Source organism: Triticum dicoccoides, chromosome 7B (genome assembly GCF_002162155.2).
Source record: "Triticum dicoccoides isolate Atlit2015 ecotype Zavitan chromosome 7B, WEW_v2.0, whole genome shotgun sequence".
In the NCBI taxonomy this organism is placed as follows: domain Eukaryota; kingdom Viridiplantae; phylum Streptophyta; class Magnoliopsida; order Poales; family Poaceae; genus Triticum; species Triticum dicoccoides.
The window spans coordinates 679403968-679418475 of NC_041393.1; the positions used below are offsets into that span (position 1 = coordinate 679403968).

The 14508-nt window shown below is 49.8% G+C and overlaps 2 protein-coding genes across 2 annotated transcripts; one reads left to right on the forward strand and one right to left on the reverse strand.

Moving 5' to 3' along the window:
• The first annotated feature begins 5190 nt into the window (after positions 1–5190).
• Positions 5191–5891, forward strand: LOC119337516 (histone H2B.3-like). The gene has a single exon (XM_037609680.1). It carries the CDS (start codon positions 5294–5296, stop codon positions 5720–5722), a length of 429 nt encoding a protein of 142 aa, XP_037465577.1. The 5' UTR covers positions 5191–5293; the 3' UTR covers positions 5723–5891.
• A 777-nt stretch (positions 5892–6668) lies between these two features.
• Positions 6669–14080, reverse strand: LOC119336233 (protein STRUBBELIG-RECEPTOR FAMILY 3-like). The gene is made up of 17 exons (XM_037608235.1): positions 13552–14080; positions 12286–12415; positions 12135–12203; positions 11850–11915; positions 11690–11761; positions 11527–11598; positions 11365–11436; positions 11218–11283; positions 10477–10542; positions 9828–10300; positions 9691–9744; positions 9294–9604; positions 8934–9202; positions 8700–8838; positions 7769–7908; positions 7468–7624; positions 6669–7328 (listed from the first exon to the last, which is right to left on the reverse strand). The coding sequence occupies exons 1-17, from the start codon at positions 13673–13675 to the stop codon at positions 7242–7244; spliced, it is 2367 nt and encodes a 788-aa protein (XP_037464132.1). The 5' UTR covers positions 13676–14080; the 3' UTR covers positions 6669–7241.
• Positions 14081–14508: the final 428 nt, after the last annotated feature.

The window sequence follows — 14508 nt, forward strand, 5'->3', positions numbered from 1 at the left end:
CCACTTGAGAGACATGCTAGCAAAAAATATACACGCAAAATGTTTGAGATGTTTCAAAATTACATATATGAATCTAGAGATTATCAAGTTGAGGTTATCATTCCAAACAAACAGTACAAGACAAGTCATAGAAAACTTGTGCAACGAGAGAAGTGGTGCCGCCCTCCTTAAACAGTGTCAACTGCTAATGATTTTGAAAAAACTAACTTGTGAATGCGGCCAATATGAACATATGGGTCTTCTTTGCGCTCATATACTAAAGCTTTGTTCTATTAAATGTCTATGTGCGTATGTTTAGTCCGTAAGTTTAAAAATTCCGATTTTATATCTATAATCTGCTACCAGGTCATGACTTCTTTGGATATTTCTGACATACCCGAAAACCATATAATGAAAAGATGGACAGTCAATGCTTGTGACATTCTACCTGGTGATCTAGTAATATACCAGAAGGACCATGCTTTTCCTGCACATAATACATTCCTAGTGGGGAATGTAGTAGAAAAAAAATCGCCCTACGGTCACCCAAGAACAATATGAAGATGCAGAAACGGTTTGGATCACGATCGTTACCGACTTCGAATAGCAACGGAAGTAAAGAAGCCGGTGTAGATCGTACTTGCAGCATGGAGAGGGAGAAATGGGGGTAACCAGGGTTTTTAACCCTCACTGGAGCGGCTTAAAGAGCCGGGTTTGGCCCCTCGAGCGGTTCGCCGGAGCGGCGATACCCTACGATATGATGGATTTCCTCGGGTCCCGTCCGTCACCTCGACGTGGCAAACATGTATGGGTCCCATGTCCGCCCTACATCTGTGTTGAGTATGAGGGGTGCCGGACAATCCAGTCGTTTGGGTTGGGTTTGAGGGTTCCAGTTGGCCGGTTGGGTGCCGATTTTATGATCCGTCCGCCCGGACCTAATGCGGAGGTTTGAGGAATACGATTATGGATGCTCTTCTACCACGTTGTCATTTTTTTCGTTGATTTGCTCCAGTATGATTTCTGATCATGTGAAGCCAGGAACATGCTGTCAGCGACCCAATTACGTCCACATCAGCCCATGGGCTGGGCCTGGCTGAGTGCCACACCAAAGGGGGCCTGACTACAAGTATCAACGTAGAGCGCAGTGAAGATTCATCCAGGCTTGGATCAGAAACGGCAACGGAGGCCTCCTCTTCCCCTACCTCCTGTACTTCCTCCTTCCTCCTTCCCCAATCTCTGTATTTGAGCTTAGTCTTCCTGTAATGGAGCAATTCGAGTGATTCCTGAGTGGGTTCTTAACATCGTGGCATCAGAGCCTCCCTCCACCCTTCCGACTTGCCACAAATCCTCCCGAGTTCGTCCAATTTTTGCCCATTTTTTTCCACCACCATGCATCCTGAGTTGAAAGCTTACCTTGACGAGTTCGAGGCGAAGGCGCAGGAACGCCACGATGCCAGTGCCAGGATGTTCGACACGTTGTTCTCCAAGCTCATCACGGGAGCTTCGCCCCCTCAGTCGGCGCGCTCCGCGGTCATGGCCTCAGATGGCGGCCTCATCCACAATACCCTTGTTCTCGCGGTCGTCCCCGGTGTCTTCTCCGCCCCCCTTCCACCAGCAAAGCCCATGAGGTCCTCGAGCTCATCACCGATGCGTCCCCCGCGTGCATCGCGAGGGCGCCCGTCACATGTTCGACAGATTTCTTGAACCAAGTCCTCGCGGGCGTCCCGACTCCACAGCCGGTGCATCCCATGGGCACGGTAGCCGATGGCGGCCTTACCGACAACGCAAGAGCCCCCACGGTCATCCCCGACGCCTTCTCCTCCACCACCAATTCCCAGGGGGGCATGGCGTCCCCCCATGGTGCATTTTAGGACTCCATCAACCCGATGCCCATGACCTATTCGACGACTGGCTCGACCCAGGTCGATGTCGTCGCCAACGTCGATGAGACCCAAGACGCCGCAACCACTGTCCACCCCGAGCACGCGGACATCGTCAACTACACGAAGGTCACGCAGCTCATACCGGTGCAGGCAACACTCTCCCTCGACATCACCACCTGCTCTGCCGAGGCCATTTCCTTAACGGCAACCACCACCGACACCATCCCCATGGAAACCAAGCCAGATCCGACCAAGTGGGCCACAATCACGACCATAGCAGCCCATGGACTGGGCCTGGCTGAGTGCCACACTAAGGGAGGCCTGACTACAAGTATCAACGTAGAGCGCAATGAAGATTCATCCGGGCTTGGATCAGAACGGCAACGACGACCTCCTCTTCCCCTGCCTCCTGTACTTCCTCCTTCCCCAATCTCTCTATCTGAGCTTAATCTTCCTGTAATGGAGTAATTTGAGTGATTCGTGAGTGGGTTCTTAGAGCAACTCCAATGGGCCGACCCAAACGGACGTCACATTTGTCCGCTTATTGTCTGTTTGGGTCGGCCGCCCGCCCGGTGTCCGCCCAGTTTTGCATTTGGGTCGGCAGTGCGCCCAACGCGCCGACCCATTTCATGTCCGCATTCAAATTTAAAAAAAAGGCCCGCGGGCGATCATGCCAACGGCCATGTCTCATGCCGGCACCATGCCAGCACCGACATACAATGCTGGCTTCAGAAAATATCACCACAGTTCATGCTGGCGCACTCGCCAGCCGGCCGGCACACATGCCAGCACACAATAAAAGGGTGGGACTTGAGTTCGACCACGCCATCGCGGCTCCCGTGGTCATGCCGGCACACCTGCCAACATACAAAAAAGATGGTGCTCGCCGCCATAGATCACTCATCGTCGAACTTGAGCATGTCGGCCTGCATCTTCTCGAACCACAGCCTCTTCCTTGGCGACACGATGTTGATATCCACCTTCATGATCTCCACCCCGGTCATCATGCTCGCAGGAGCCACTTCTTTCGCCTTGGTCTTGGCGTTGGCGGCCTCGATCTCTAGCATCTTGGCTTGCTTCTTCGCCTCTAACTCGAACATCTTGGCTTGCTTCTCGGCGTCCAGCTCAAGCCTTCTCCTTTGGATCTCCATGAAAGCATCCGTTTTCTCTGCCTTGAAACGTCGGCGCTCCTCCTCCCTTAAGTCCTTATTATTCATCATGTCGTCCACGCTTGCGATCAAAGTGTTGGTGGCCGCATCTCGCTTGTCCTCCTTCTTGGAGTTGGTCTTCCCTCGCGGCCGTGCCGTCTCGCCCTCCCCAACATCCTTCACGACTTTCTTCCCCCCACGCGACTTGAGTGCGGCATATTGCGCCTTGAACTTCTCCTTGTCCTTGATGACCCGATAGCAATGGGAGAGGTTGAAGCACTTGCCATTGTGTTGAACCTTGAATGCCTCCAAAGCTTGAAATGCCTAAAAAATGTTTCCATGCAAGCATATGGGCAAGTGATATGCAAATGAACATGCAAAGGATGAACTTGATGACACAAAAGAGGGCGGCGAGCTAGCATACCATGTCTTTCATGCAGATGCCGCTCACGGGGCGGGCCTTGACGCTCTCAAGAGTGGCGCAAAACTTGTTGCACTCTTGTTGGATCACCCTCCACCGCTTGGAAATGGAGACCCACCCGCGTGTGCTCACAAATTGGTAAGGTGGAAACTTCTTGCGCTCATGAAACTCTCGGTGGAAACGAATCCAAAAGGTTGAATGCTTTTGCTCGGCGCCCGTCTTGGGGTCTTGCCCAATGTCTCGCCAACACTCGCAAAGAAGCTTGTCCTTGGCCGCCGTGTACGCCTTCGTGCGCTTGCTCTTGCGCTTCGGCTTATGACCGGCGGCTTGGTTGGCGAGCTCGTCCTCGAACAAAGGCTCCACTTCGATGTCGCACTCGTCCTTTTCCTCTAGCCCGTAGTCGTCCGGGAACTCGTGGTCGAGGGGGAAGCCGTCCAGATCGATGCCGACCTGATCACACATGAAGGCCTCCTCGTCGGAATCATAGCCAGCGGCCGGCGTGAACGCCCCGCGGCCGTCCTGGCTTTGCGTCTCGTCGGGATCGTAGCCAGCGGCCGGCGCACCGCCCTCGAAGATGAGGTTCTGCATGTAGTCCTCGTCGACGGCGGACGACATTTCCTCGAACAGGTTGCGGGCGTCCGGGAGCACGCCGGCCAGCGTCTGCCACACGCGTTTCCTCACGCCGCCGGATGATGAGCCACCGGCCACCGGGATGGCGTTGAGGTCGATGGCGAGCGCTCCCCGGAGAGGCGGGAGGCCTGCGGGTAGATGTGGAAGTCGGAGATCGGGTTGCAAGCCGACGCGCGGGGCGAGTCAGGCAGCACCATCCGAGGAAACGCCAACGAGCCGGTGCTGGCCGCGGCGACGACGGCTTGGACGAGGCTGTGTTGGCTAGTGTTTAACCCTAGCATGTAGAGCGCCTCCCTCGTTGCCGCCGCGACGCGGGCGCTGGTGACCTCCTACTGCGCGGCGGAGACGACTGCGGCCTGCGCGGCGGCCTCATCCCTCGCGTCCGCAGCATGCCTCCAGCCCTTCCTCTTGGCCGACTCGCATGCCCGTTGTTCGGGCGTCAGCGCCTTATTTGGCTTCCTCGGGGCTGCGGCGGCTGTCTTGCGCGGGGCACGAGGCTTGCTTTTCCCGGCGGGGGCGGCAGCGCCGGACGAGGCGAAGGAGGCGAGGCCGGCGGTGGCGTCCATGGCTGGTTGTGGTGGGAGCGAGCGCGCGCGGGGCGGGAGTATTTTTGGAGAAAATGGGGGAAATGCTGGCGACTGCCACCGACCAGCGGGCCCGGGGAGAGGAGTAGGCGCGCGCGCGTCCGTGTTGTGTCCGCGCCGACGCAAATCCGGCTCAAAAATGGATCGGAAATGGGTCGCCATGCGGACGCCAAAAGGACACGCGTCCGTTTGGGTTGACACGTTGGGCCGCCTTTTCTGTCCGCGCCGACCTAAACGGACGGCCGCAGACAAAATGGGTCACCCCGTTGAAGTTGATCTTAACACATGGTTGGCTCTTCCTCAGCTCAGATGCAGATGGATGGAAAACAATCTGACCGAAAATCCCGGTCACGAAGAGAGTTTGATCTATCCGCCCAACTTTCGCCAGGTCATCGATCCGCTCCGAAGCTCACCAGGGCCGTCCATCATAAACAGCAACGAGCGGCTGATATCCGTCGATCCACCACCCGACGTCACCGATCCGCGGCACCAACCCGTCCTCCAATCAGAGCGCACCTCCTCCTCTCCATAAATAAAGCCGCCGCACCCTCCCCGTCTCGTCACCAAAAAGCAATCCAATTCCCCACCAGCCCCCTCGCACCTTCCGGCGAATCACCGCACCTCTCCCCGGCGAAGCAGCAGCGTCCGATGGCCCCCAAGGCGGAGAAGAAGCCGGCTGCCGCGGAGAAGACTCCGGCGGCCGAGAAGACCACCGCGGGCAAGAAGCCCAAGGCCGAGAAGCGGCCGCCCAAGTCCAAGGAGGGCGGCGCCGACAAGAAGAAGAAGAAGGCCAAGAAGAGCGTGGAGACGTACAAGATCTACATCTTCAAGGTGCTGAAGCAGGTGCACCCGGACATCGGTATCTCCTCCAAGGCCATGTCCATCATGAACTCCTTCATCAACGACATCTTCGAGAAGCTCGCCGGCGAGTCCGCCAAGCTCGCCCGCTACAACAAGAAGCCCACCATCACCTCCAGGGAGATCCAGACCTCCGTCCGCCTCGTCCTCCCGGGCGAGCTCGCCAAGCACGCCGTCTCTGAGGGCACCAAGGCCGTCACCAAGTTCACATCCTCTTAGATAGGCTGTTCTCTGTCTTCGTGGTTGATCGATGGTTCTCTGTAATGCTCGTTAGCTGTTCGGACCATGTCGCTGTGTAACTTGTGCTGGTGTTGTGGCAACACACTGTTTCATCATCTCGTGAATCAGTAACTTTGCTTATTTATTCTGGCCATCATGTTCTTGTGCTCGTTGTCTGAGTAGTTCTTGCTATGATCCTGTTTCGTTCATCTTGGTTTGGTCTGCTATGCAACCTTTGTTCTGAATTATGAACTGCAAATCTCTGTAGACAACGACAGTGAACTTGCAGAGATGTTTCTCTGTTCTATTTCTTGGTTGTCTGCAGACAACGGCACTGAACTTTCAGAGATGTTTCTCTGAACCTTGGGGATCCAGCTTGTTGGTCGAACTGAAAATTACTGGCACTCTAGGGTTCATAGTAATTTAAAATCGTTGGCACGACGACATGATCTTTCGGTTTGGAACCCCGGCCCAATTCGATAGTTTGGGTTTGCAAAACGGCACCAACTTGGCGGGCTAGATGCAATTTGTAGGTGTCTGGTTTCCTGTACGAGAGATCGGGGCAGGGCAGAAAGTTGTGGGATACAAAACAAGCATAAACCAAGGAGGAAAAATGACCATATTTCTTGAAATAATGTACATTTTTCAAGTATGGGTTTACAAAAGAAACTGTCAAAACCTGCAAGTGTGAGTTTATTCCTTTCTTCGAGTTAACTACGAGTTTATTCAACTCTGAAGATTACTTGTGAGTTGCATTGGTGTAAAAATCATATTTGCAAACCAGAGTTTAGGCCACAAAATGTTTGCAGAAAACATTTAGTTGCATATAGGACGTGTCCCTCTTTGTTCCTAGCATTGTTGTATCATAATATTTCTTTCATTCACGGCCTCCTTGGAATCTAGGGAAAGAAAAGTTGGTAGAACAGACACAACGAAAATGGCGATATAGCCCTCAAAAAACAGAAATGGCGATACACAATGAGATGGCGCGGCGGTGATACAAAAACAGATGCTACAAACTGTATCCAGAAGGCCAGAACATACAGAGAATCACTACGCATCTGAGCCATCCCATAGGAATTCAAGAAGCTTGTTCATTTGTTCAAAGAGGGCCACATAGGAAATTTTCCTGTAGGGTTCTAGTCCTTCCGACATTCCTCCAAAATCCTTCACCAGAGATGATCATGGTATTGCTATAGCAGTTTTACACCCAGTTCCTGCACATTCCCCATCTCTGCATTTCCCCTGCTTTCGGCGTCAAGTTTCTGTTCACTAAATACCCAATGTTCTGTCTAAGACATTCCATTTGGAAAGCATGATGTTTTCCTTGAATGAATGTGACCACCACCTATTAATCATTTACATAGTTACATGATACGCTGGCAAGGATCAACAGCTATACTTCTCCCGGAAATCTGTGACATACGATGTGCTCTGCATTATGCCAAAAGAAGTCCCATCCCAAAAATTTCCGAGCGGCGACTTTGCCAATGAGATCTGTGAATCATCGAACTGTCTGTTACTCTGATTCCTCACGAGAAGCATTCACGATGCTAGTTATGTCCTGGACAACTGCAGACACCGGTGGCCTGAATTCTGGCTCCCTCTGCATCATGAAAGTTTCTTATCAGATATGTTTTATGCCTTTGATTCATAAGGTTCTTGTGCAAAAAGTGGCAAGCATCACCTATAGTATGCTTAGGAAATTGCATCCTGGCACTATCATCAGAACAAAAATGAATTACCTGGATACAGCGGCTGATTATGTCAGCAAACCGCGACAATGCTTTCTCGGAGCACTGCCCTCGAATAGAAGGGTCCACCATCTTGGAAAGGGATTCAATGTCATGGAGCTGACAACCGGCCCATCTAACAAGATGCTGTTCATGGCGTGGGCGTGAACTGTATAATTTTTCGGTTTTCACAACAGACATGCAGGTGAGTCAGAGAGTTGTTTTCTTATGCCATGCAGAAAGAAAATAATGAATCTGAAACAAACAAGGTAAGTTCGTTGTGAAGCCAAGCATGAGAGTTCAAATCTCTTACCTATCGTATGGTTTACGCCCGGTAAGAAGTTCTAGCATCACTACTCCAAAACTGTAAACATCGCCTCGTTCTGAAATGATCCCAGATTCCTGGAATTCAGGCGCATCATAGTTCAGTAATGTGCGCAACCGACCTGACAGCTGCAATAAAAAGAAACATCCGTGAGCACATAACAAAGATGAGTCTGTCAATGCATGGGCGAATTAAATAGGCTAAGGCTAAGTATACTCATTTGTGGTCAAAATATAGGATATAAAGCATCAACAGCTACTGAAGTCAGTAACTAATTAAATCCTTCTAGCGAATGGTCCATAAAGCTTTTCTAACAAGTTTAATCTACTCATTTTACAGGTTGATACTCTAGTGGAATACACCGGGAAAGAAACAGTAGGCCCTGTTTGGATTGGATGTAAATTTTGTGTCATGCGCGGTATTCAGTTCAAACTTCAGCTAAATACCGGGGAGCTCACTAATTTTACACTTAATCCAAGTGGGGCCTTAACAGGAAAGACAATCTATTATCCCCATTACCAGATTACTAGTTTTAAGACTTCGAAGGGTGAAGGTATACACCAAAAACCTTTCATTTTCAGTACAGTGCACTGATTTACTGATACTAAAAGACTATTAACAAATTATTACAGTCTATTAGAAAGCTAAAGGAAGACAGAAATGCCGTATCATGCAATACACAACCACATTAGCAAAGCTGATTATCAACATCTGACGTTGATACAGATTTTCTTAGAATGAACTAGTGCATGTTGGTACATCACTATTAACAGATATGCTTCACATGCTATACTAACTTTGGGCTGTATCACAGTTTTGAGACATAGCACCATCAGCCCTTAAAGTAAGAGGGACCTGAACTTGCCCCATTTTTATGTGCTTAGAACATGCAATATCTATAACACATATTACAGCTTACCTGAGTGACAGAACTTGAGGGCATCAGCTCTGCTAGTCCACATTCAGCAACACACACTGACAACTTATCATCTAGGAGAACATTAGCTGGTTCAAAATTCTGATGCACGATCGGGGGTTGGAAGCTTTCATGGAGATACCTGCAGGGAAAGAGTAATTCAGAGTATAAATCTCCACACATGTTAAGAGAGGCAGATATGGAGTGCATAAAAGATAAAAAAATAATTTGGCTTACTCTAAGGCTTTTCCGGAGCTAAGAGCAACCAGGAGACGAGCATTCCATGATAGCTCAATGTCGATTTCCTCTCTATCATGAAGTGCATCATCTAGTGTTTTTCTGCTGAAGTGATTGTATACAAGTAATCGCTGTCCATATTCAGCACAGTATCCAACTAACTCAAGGGTGTTGGGATGCTTGATCTCTGAGATAAGCGCAACCAATTCTAGAAAGTCATCCACTGACACTCTTCCGTTAGGATTGTCAATCTTCATAACTTCCAATAACTACAAAGAATAGAATAAATCAGGCATAATGTTTGAACTGCACGATGAATCGCGAGTTGCATTGTACATTGATACAAGTAGTACTTCATACCTTGCCTTCAGGAAGCTCAGCTAGGAATACCTTTCCTAATCTACTCTCTCTTATCACGTTCTGCTCTCTGAAATTGCTTGTATATTGCTGAAGAGATGCAACAGAGTAGGGTGTGGCAGAAGTTGGGGTACTTGTCCTTGGTGGAGGGCTATATCTCTTTTCTGGAGTAACAATGGGCTTGGGCTGTACAACAACTTTTTCAGGAGGGGGTGGTGGAGGTGGAGGGGGTGCAACTGCAAAAAGTTCCGAGTCTGTTCGATCCAAATTAATTATGTGCTCCTTTCGGTTTTCAGCAGGCTTCTTTGGGAGAGCTGCAAGCAATAGCACAGAACTTAGACATTTTAACTTGGTGAACATCATGACAAAATTAGACCGTCCTTGCCCAAGGGCTTCATACCTGCTGCTGCCAAACTTGACTCGCGGCTTCTCTTGTCAAGGGCCTCACCTGGACCTATCAAATAAATTATTTTCAATTAATACAGAAAAAATAAATCTAGAACACCCTGTTCTACCGGTATATGCACAGAAGTTAACCTTTTTTAGTATCATCCTTTTTTTGCACTGAAGCCGGCATAATTTGGGGTTCAACCCTATGATGCACCCTTCCCAGCTGACTTCTGTTATAATCATATCTTGACCGTCTCTCTTGGTACTTGGACAAACAAAAGATTACCAGCAGGGCTATAGATATTAATAGCACTACTACAAGAAGAACAAATCCGGCAATCTTGAGCTTTTTTGACGAATTATGTTTCTGAGATGACGAGGTGCTATCTCGAGTAGTTGATCCATCAGAAGAGTTTGAGGGCGGAGGGGATTTTGAAGGGGGCGATGGAGGTGACGGTGCTCTTGTTGGACTTAGATCTGTAGGCGTTGTTGTTGGTGTTGGGGCTTGTTTTGGTCCTGCTGGTGTTGGAGTTGGTGCTGGTCCTATTGATGAAGGCGGTGACGCTGAAGGCGGTGATGCTGACGGGGCTATAGTCGTATTAAATGGATTACCATCCTTTCTGCACTGGAATTATGTCAGTCGCTTAACAAGTCACACAAAATCAGTGCGATTAAATATCTAGATTGTCAATAGATGAAATAATGTCAACATTAGACAATGTGATAAGCTGATAGCTATTGCAACTAGGCTGGCACTAAGAAATAGATAAATAAAAGAATGAAGAGGCTTTCTCACTTGAAGGTCGGTATGTTCTCTAGTTTCGGAGGTACTGGTCCAGAAAACAAATTGTTCTCTACATTCCTGTTCAGAGTAAGGAAATTGATAAGTAACAAAGAGAACCATGTAATATCTGGAGTAACATCTTTACCACTAGAACAGCAAATGGGTTAAACTTTATACTTTGGTAATTTCATCAATAGCATTGTTCTCTTCTATCAATTCAAACCAAGCAAATATATAGTGTTTCCAAAGAAAAGTTCAGAAGCAAAGCAAGTGCCTGTTGGGAAATTAATTGCTGATGTGGTGCCCGTTTAACAAAAACAGCAGTAAAATGGAAAGATGCTTTGGCTTCTCGAAAGAAGAAACCATAGTCACAACGGGAAAGCATTGCCTCCAGAAATAAATGAAAGCCAGAGGACAGAAGTGCTTCCTACTAGGAATAGTGTTTTAACTCCTTAATATATTGTGCAAAACATTCAAAAAGCATAAGCTTTTGTGTGTCGGCCACCATGATCTTATAGACTTTTCCTCTGAAGACAAATGTTGTGCAACTGATGGCTTAACGGTTTTGTAAGTAACTAACTATCTAAGGCTCTGAGCGTCAATCAATGCAGAGGCCGGGGGCATGGCTCTTTTTCGAAGAAAAAGTAAGTAACTCACTAAGCACATAATAATATAAATATCAAATGCCTTCTATTCAATTTGCTAAGATAACTGAAAGAGGATGATATAAGGAAGAAGACATTGAGGGATTACAGGTCTTTGATGGGGAGATCCTGCAAGTTGTCAAGGGTCCCTGACAGTTGATTGTTTTGTATGCGCCTATCATATAACAGTTAACAAAATAAGGAAACATAAATGATCTTGGAAAATAGGAACATCAAAGGTAAGATGTAAACTCACAATGTAGTCAAAGATGACAGGTTTTTCATTGAAGGTGGTAACACACCAGTAAAGTTGTTCTCAGAAATATCCCTGTAACGAAGCTTGGATGCTATCAGCAAGCAATTAATACATCATCCTGGTCAACACCTATAAAAGTGTATGAAATGGGATACATCTTACAGATTTATAAGTCCAGCAAGTGAATCGAAAGCATCTGGCAGTTCTCCATCTAGATGGTTGACATTGAGTGACCTGGGAAAATAAGGGTATTAAGAAATGCACTTAACAAAACAAACTAGCATGAGTACAGATTCGCTGAGAAAAAATAGAAGTGGAGTCTTACATGGCTGATAAACCTGTAAGTTTGGACAATGAACTGGGAATACTTCCAGTGAGCTGATTAGCAGAGAGGAAACTGCAGCAACAAGGAGTAAAGATTGTACCATCAGATGGATTATGTCTCAAAGACTAAAAGAGTTGCAGAGGAGATCAAAAACACGTACAGATTCTGCAGTGTGAGAGGTAGGTCTTCTGGTATAGTTCCACCAATATTATTGTTACTAAGATCTCTACAGGAACAGGTAGATTTAAATCAGCAAAAGACTTTATCTGGATACAGAAAACATAAATTGAACCAGCGGAAGAAGCCGTAGAAAACATCAGTGTTTTTTTACTGTGGCGACAATGGCGAAACAGGTTCCCTAAGCCGTAAAAAATATCGATATAAAAACATAAATTAAACCAATAAATTTCAACAAAGAATAAATTTACTGCGTTAGCACCCTTACATGGTGGTGATTGAAGTGAAGTTCCCTAAGCTGCTCAGCTGCCCTCCAAGGTTTGCGACATTCATCTTTCTGGAAAATGGTAATTTCATAACTAGTCCAAAACAAACGAATCAACGAAACGAAAGAGAGCCCAACGAAGAGCCTGACATACATTTTGGTTATGCCTGTGCCGGTGCAGGTAACTCCCTGCCAACCCTCGCCGCAGGGGTCTCCGCCGTTTGGAATCCACCCGGGAAGGCTTGGCGATCCGAGTGAAACGTACAGCCCATTCATAGCAGTAACTACACACCATGAAAAGGATACAAAGAAGAAGCCATGAGCATTATTAATAAGTGGAACCCATACAAATCCCCATGCCGCCAACTTTTGCATCACAGCACACATGAGCTGAAGGCAGCGAGCGATTTTTAAAGAACATGAATGCACTTGCAAAAGCCACCGTGGGGGGTACTGTTCCCCACCCACATTTATACTAAACAGAGTAATGAAAAAAAAGCTAAAGAGAATCAACACATGTTACTTGGATCAGTTTTTCTTCCTACAACAATCCAGTCTCATCCCCCATCCCCTCAACCCCCCGTTTATGGCCACTATTTTGCAGAAGATTCATCGATATGGCAATTACCGCGATTAAGACTGAAATACGCGTTGTGGTGCCACTTAAAAGAAAATTCCAATCTACCATTGCTTTCCCCGGCCCTGCATGGCATCAACTTCACCTTCCACCGATCCGGCGAGCGACCAACATATCTCTCTTTATCCCGTTGCTGTCGAGGACGATGGGGCACAGTTGAGCAGAGGACACCACGTTACTACTGTAGGCCTCACAAGTTGCTCTCGTTATCCCTGCCGAAAGGGACGGCCCGGTCGCTGGAAAGCCAGTAAAAACATCAACCGATCCGAATTACACATGTCGCGGTCGATCGCCTCGCGCTCGCCAATTCTGCGTTGCCGCATCCGAGACACAAAAAACATGGTGGCAATCTCATGAACCCCGCCGCGGAATTCACCACCGGAGTCGACTTGTTCCAAAAAAAAAAAAAAACATCGGAGTCGAAGCTGTAGACCTATCCGGAAAGCCGGAGGGTCACTTGGGGTCCCCCGTCGGCGCGCTAGCTGTCACCACGTTCGTGCTCCCTCAAAAAAAAAAAGTAACCACGTTCGTACGCGAGCGCCGCCCGCAGCCGACACAATTTCACCGCGCATGGTCAAATCGCAGAGTAAAAACCGCGGAAGCGGCGGCGGACCGGAAATCGATCCCCTGCCTGCTTCCCACGTCCGCCGGGGACGGCGACGCACGCAGCTCCACACGGGTGGCACGAGCAGCGGCGCAACCGTCTCGCTCGCTCGCCGCACGCACGCGCGCACGCAGCGGAACTACTAACGAGAGGAGGAACAAAAGGGCGAGGGAGCGTACCGTCGGAAGCGTCGGTGACCGCGCGCGCGCGCAGCGGCGCCAATGCCGCGGCCGCGACAAGCAATAGAACCAGCAGGAGTTGGCCGCCCCCGCCCCCGCCGCGCGCCGGAGCCCGCCTCGTCATCTCCGCTCGACAATTCACACCATCCGGCGCGCCGTCTTCCCCGCGAGGCCCGGCCCAACCGCTCCCCTGAACACGCGCGGGCGGGAGGGGAGCACGATCGGAGTCGGATGGGAACCGCCGGGCCGGCGGGCGAGGAGGCGAGGCGCGGATCCGCCGGGCAGACAGCGAGGCAATGGCCTCCGCTGGGGCTACCAGGGAAGGAAGACCGTGGGAGGGGTGGCGGAGGAGTGGACGCGGGCGAGACGAGACCAGCGCAGCAGCAAGTCGCGAGCGAGCAGAGCAGAGCACGAGGGAGGGACGGAGGGAGGGACGGGAGCACGCAACAGCAGGCGTAGAATAATAATGCGGTGACGGGTGAAGACCAAAGACAGCCGCGAGGAGGAGGAGAAATGCGTGGCGGACGGACGGACGGGATGGCGCCGGGTGAGTTTTATGGTGGCGGGCGTACGTGCGTGCGCTACGTTGGCGGGCGCGGCCAGGGACCCAGCGTGAGTGACGTGGTGGATCGGGAGCTACCCGGCCCGAGGCGGATCGGGCTGGCGGTCCACGGCGGCGGCGGCGGCACAGTGCGGCGCGGACAGGGGAGGCGCGCATGTGCGGCGCGAGCTCTGCGTAGCTGTCGTGCCTCTGTATTTTTGCGGCGGTTTATGGGCGGGCATAGCTGGTTTTGCCGGGGCGTTTCGGGGCCTCTGGACTTTGGACCCTTTCTGCCCTGCGCCATGTTCATTTGTCACGGCATTGCCTGGCTTGGCTTGCGACGACACGGAACACGAACCCAAGTTGTATTCTACTCGTGTGTTTCTGCCATAATCTTTCGAGAAGAATCGTGACCA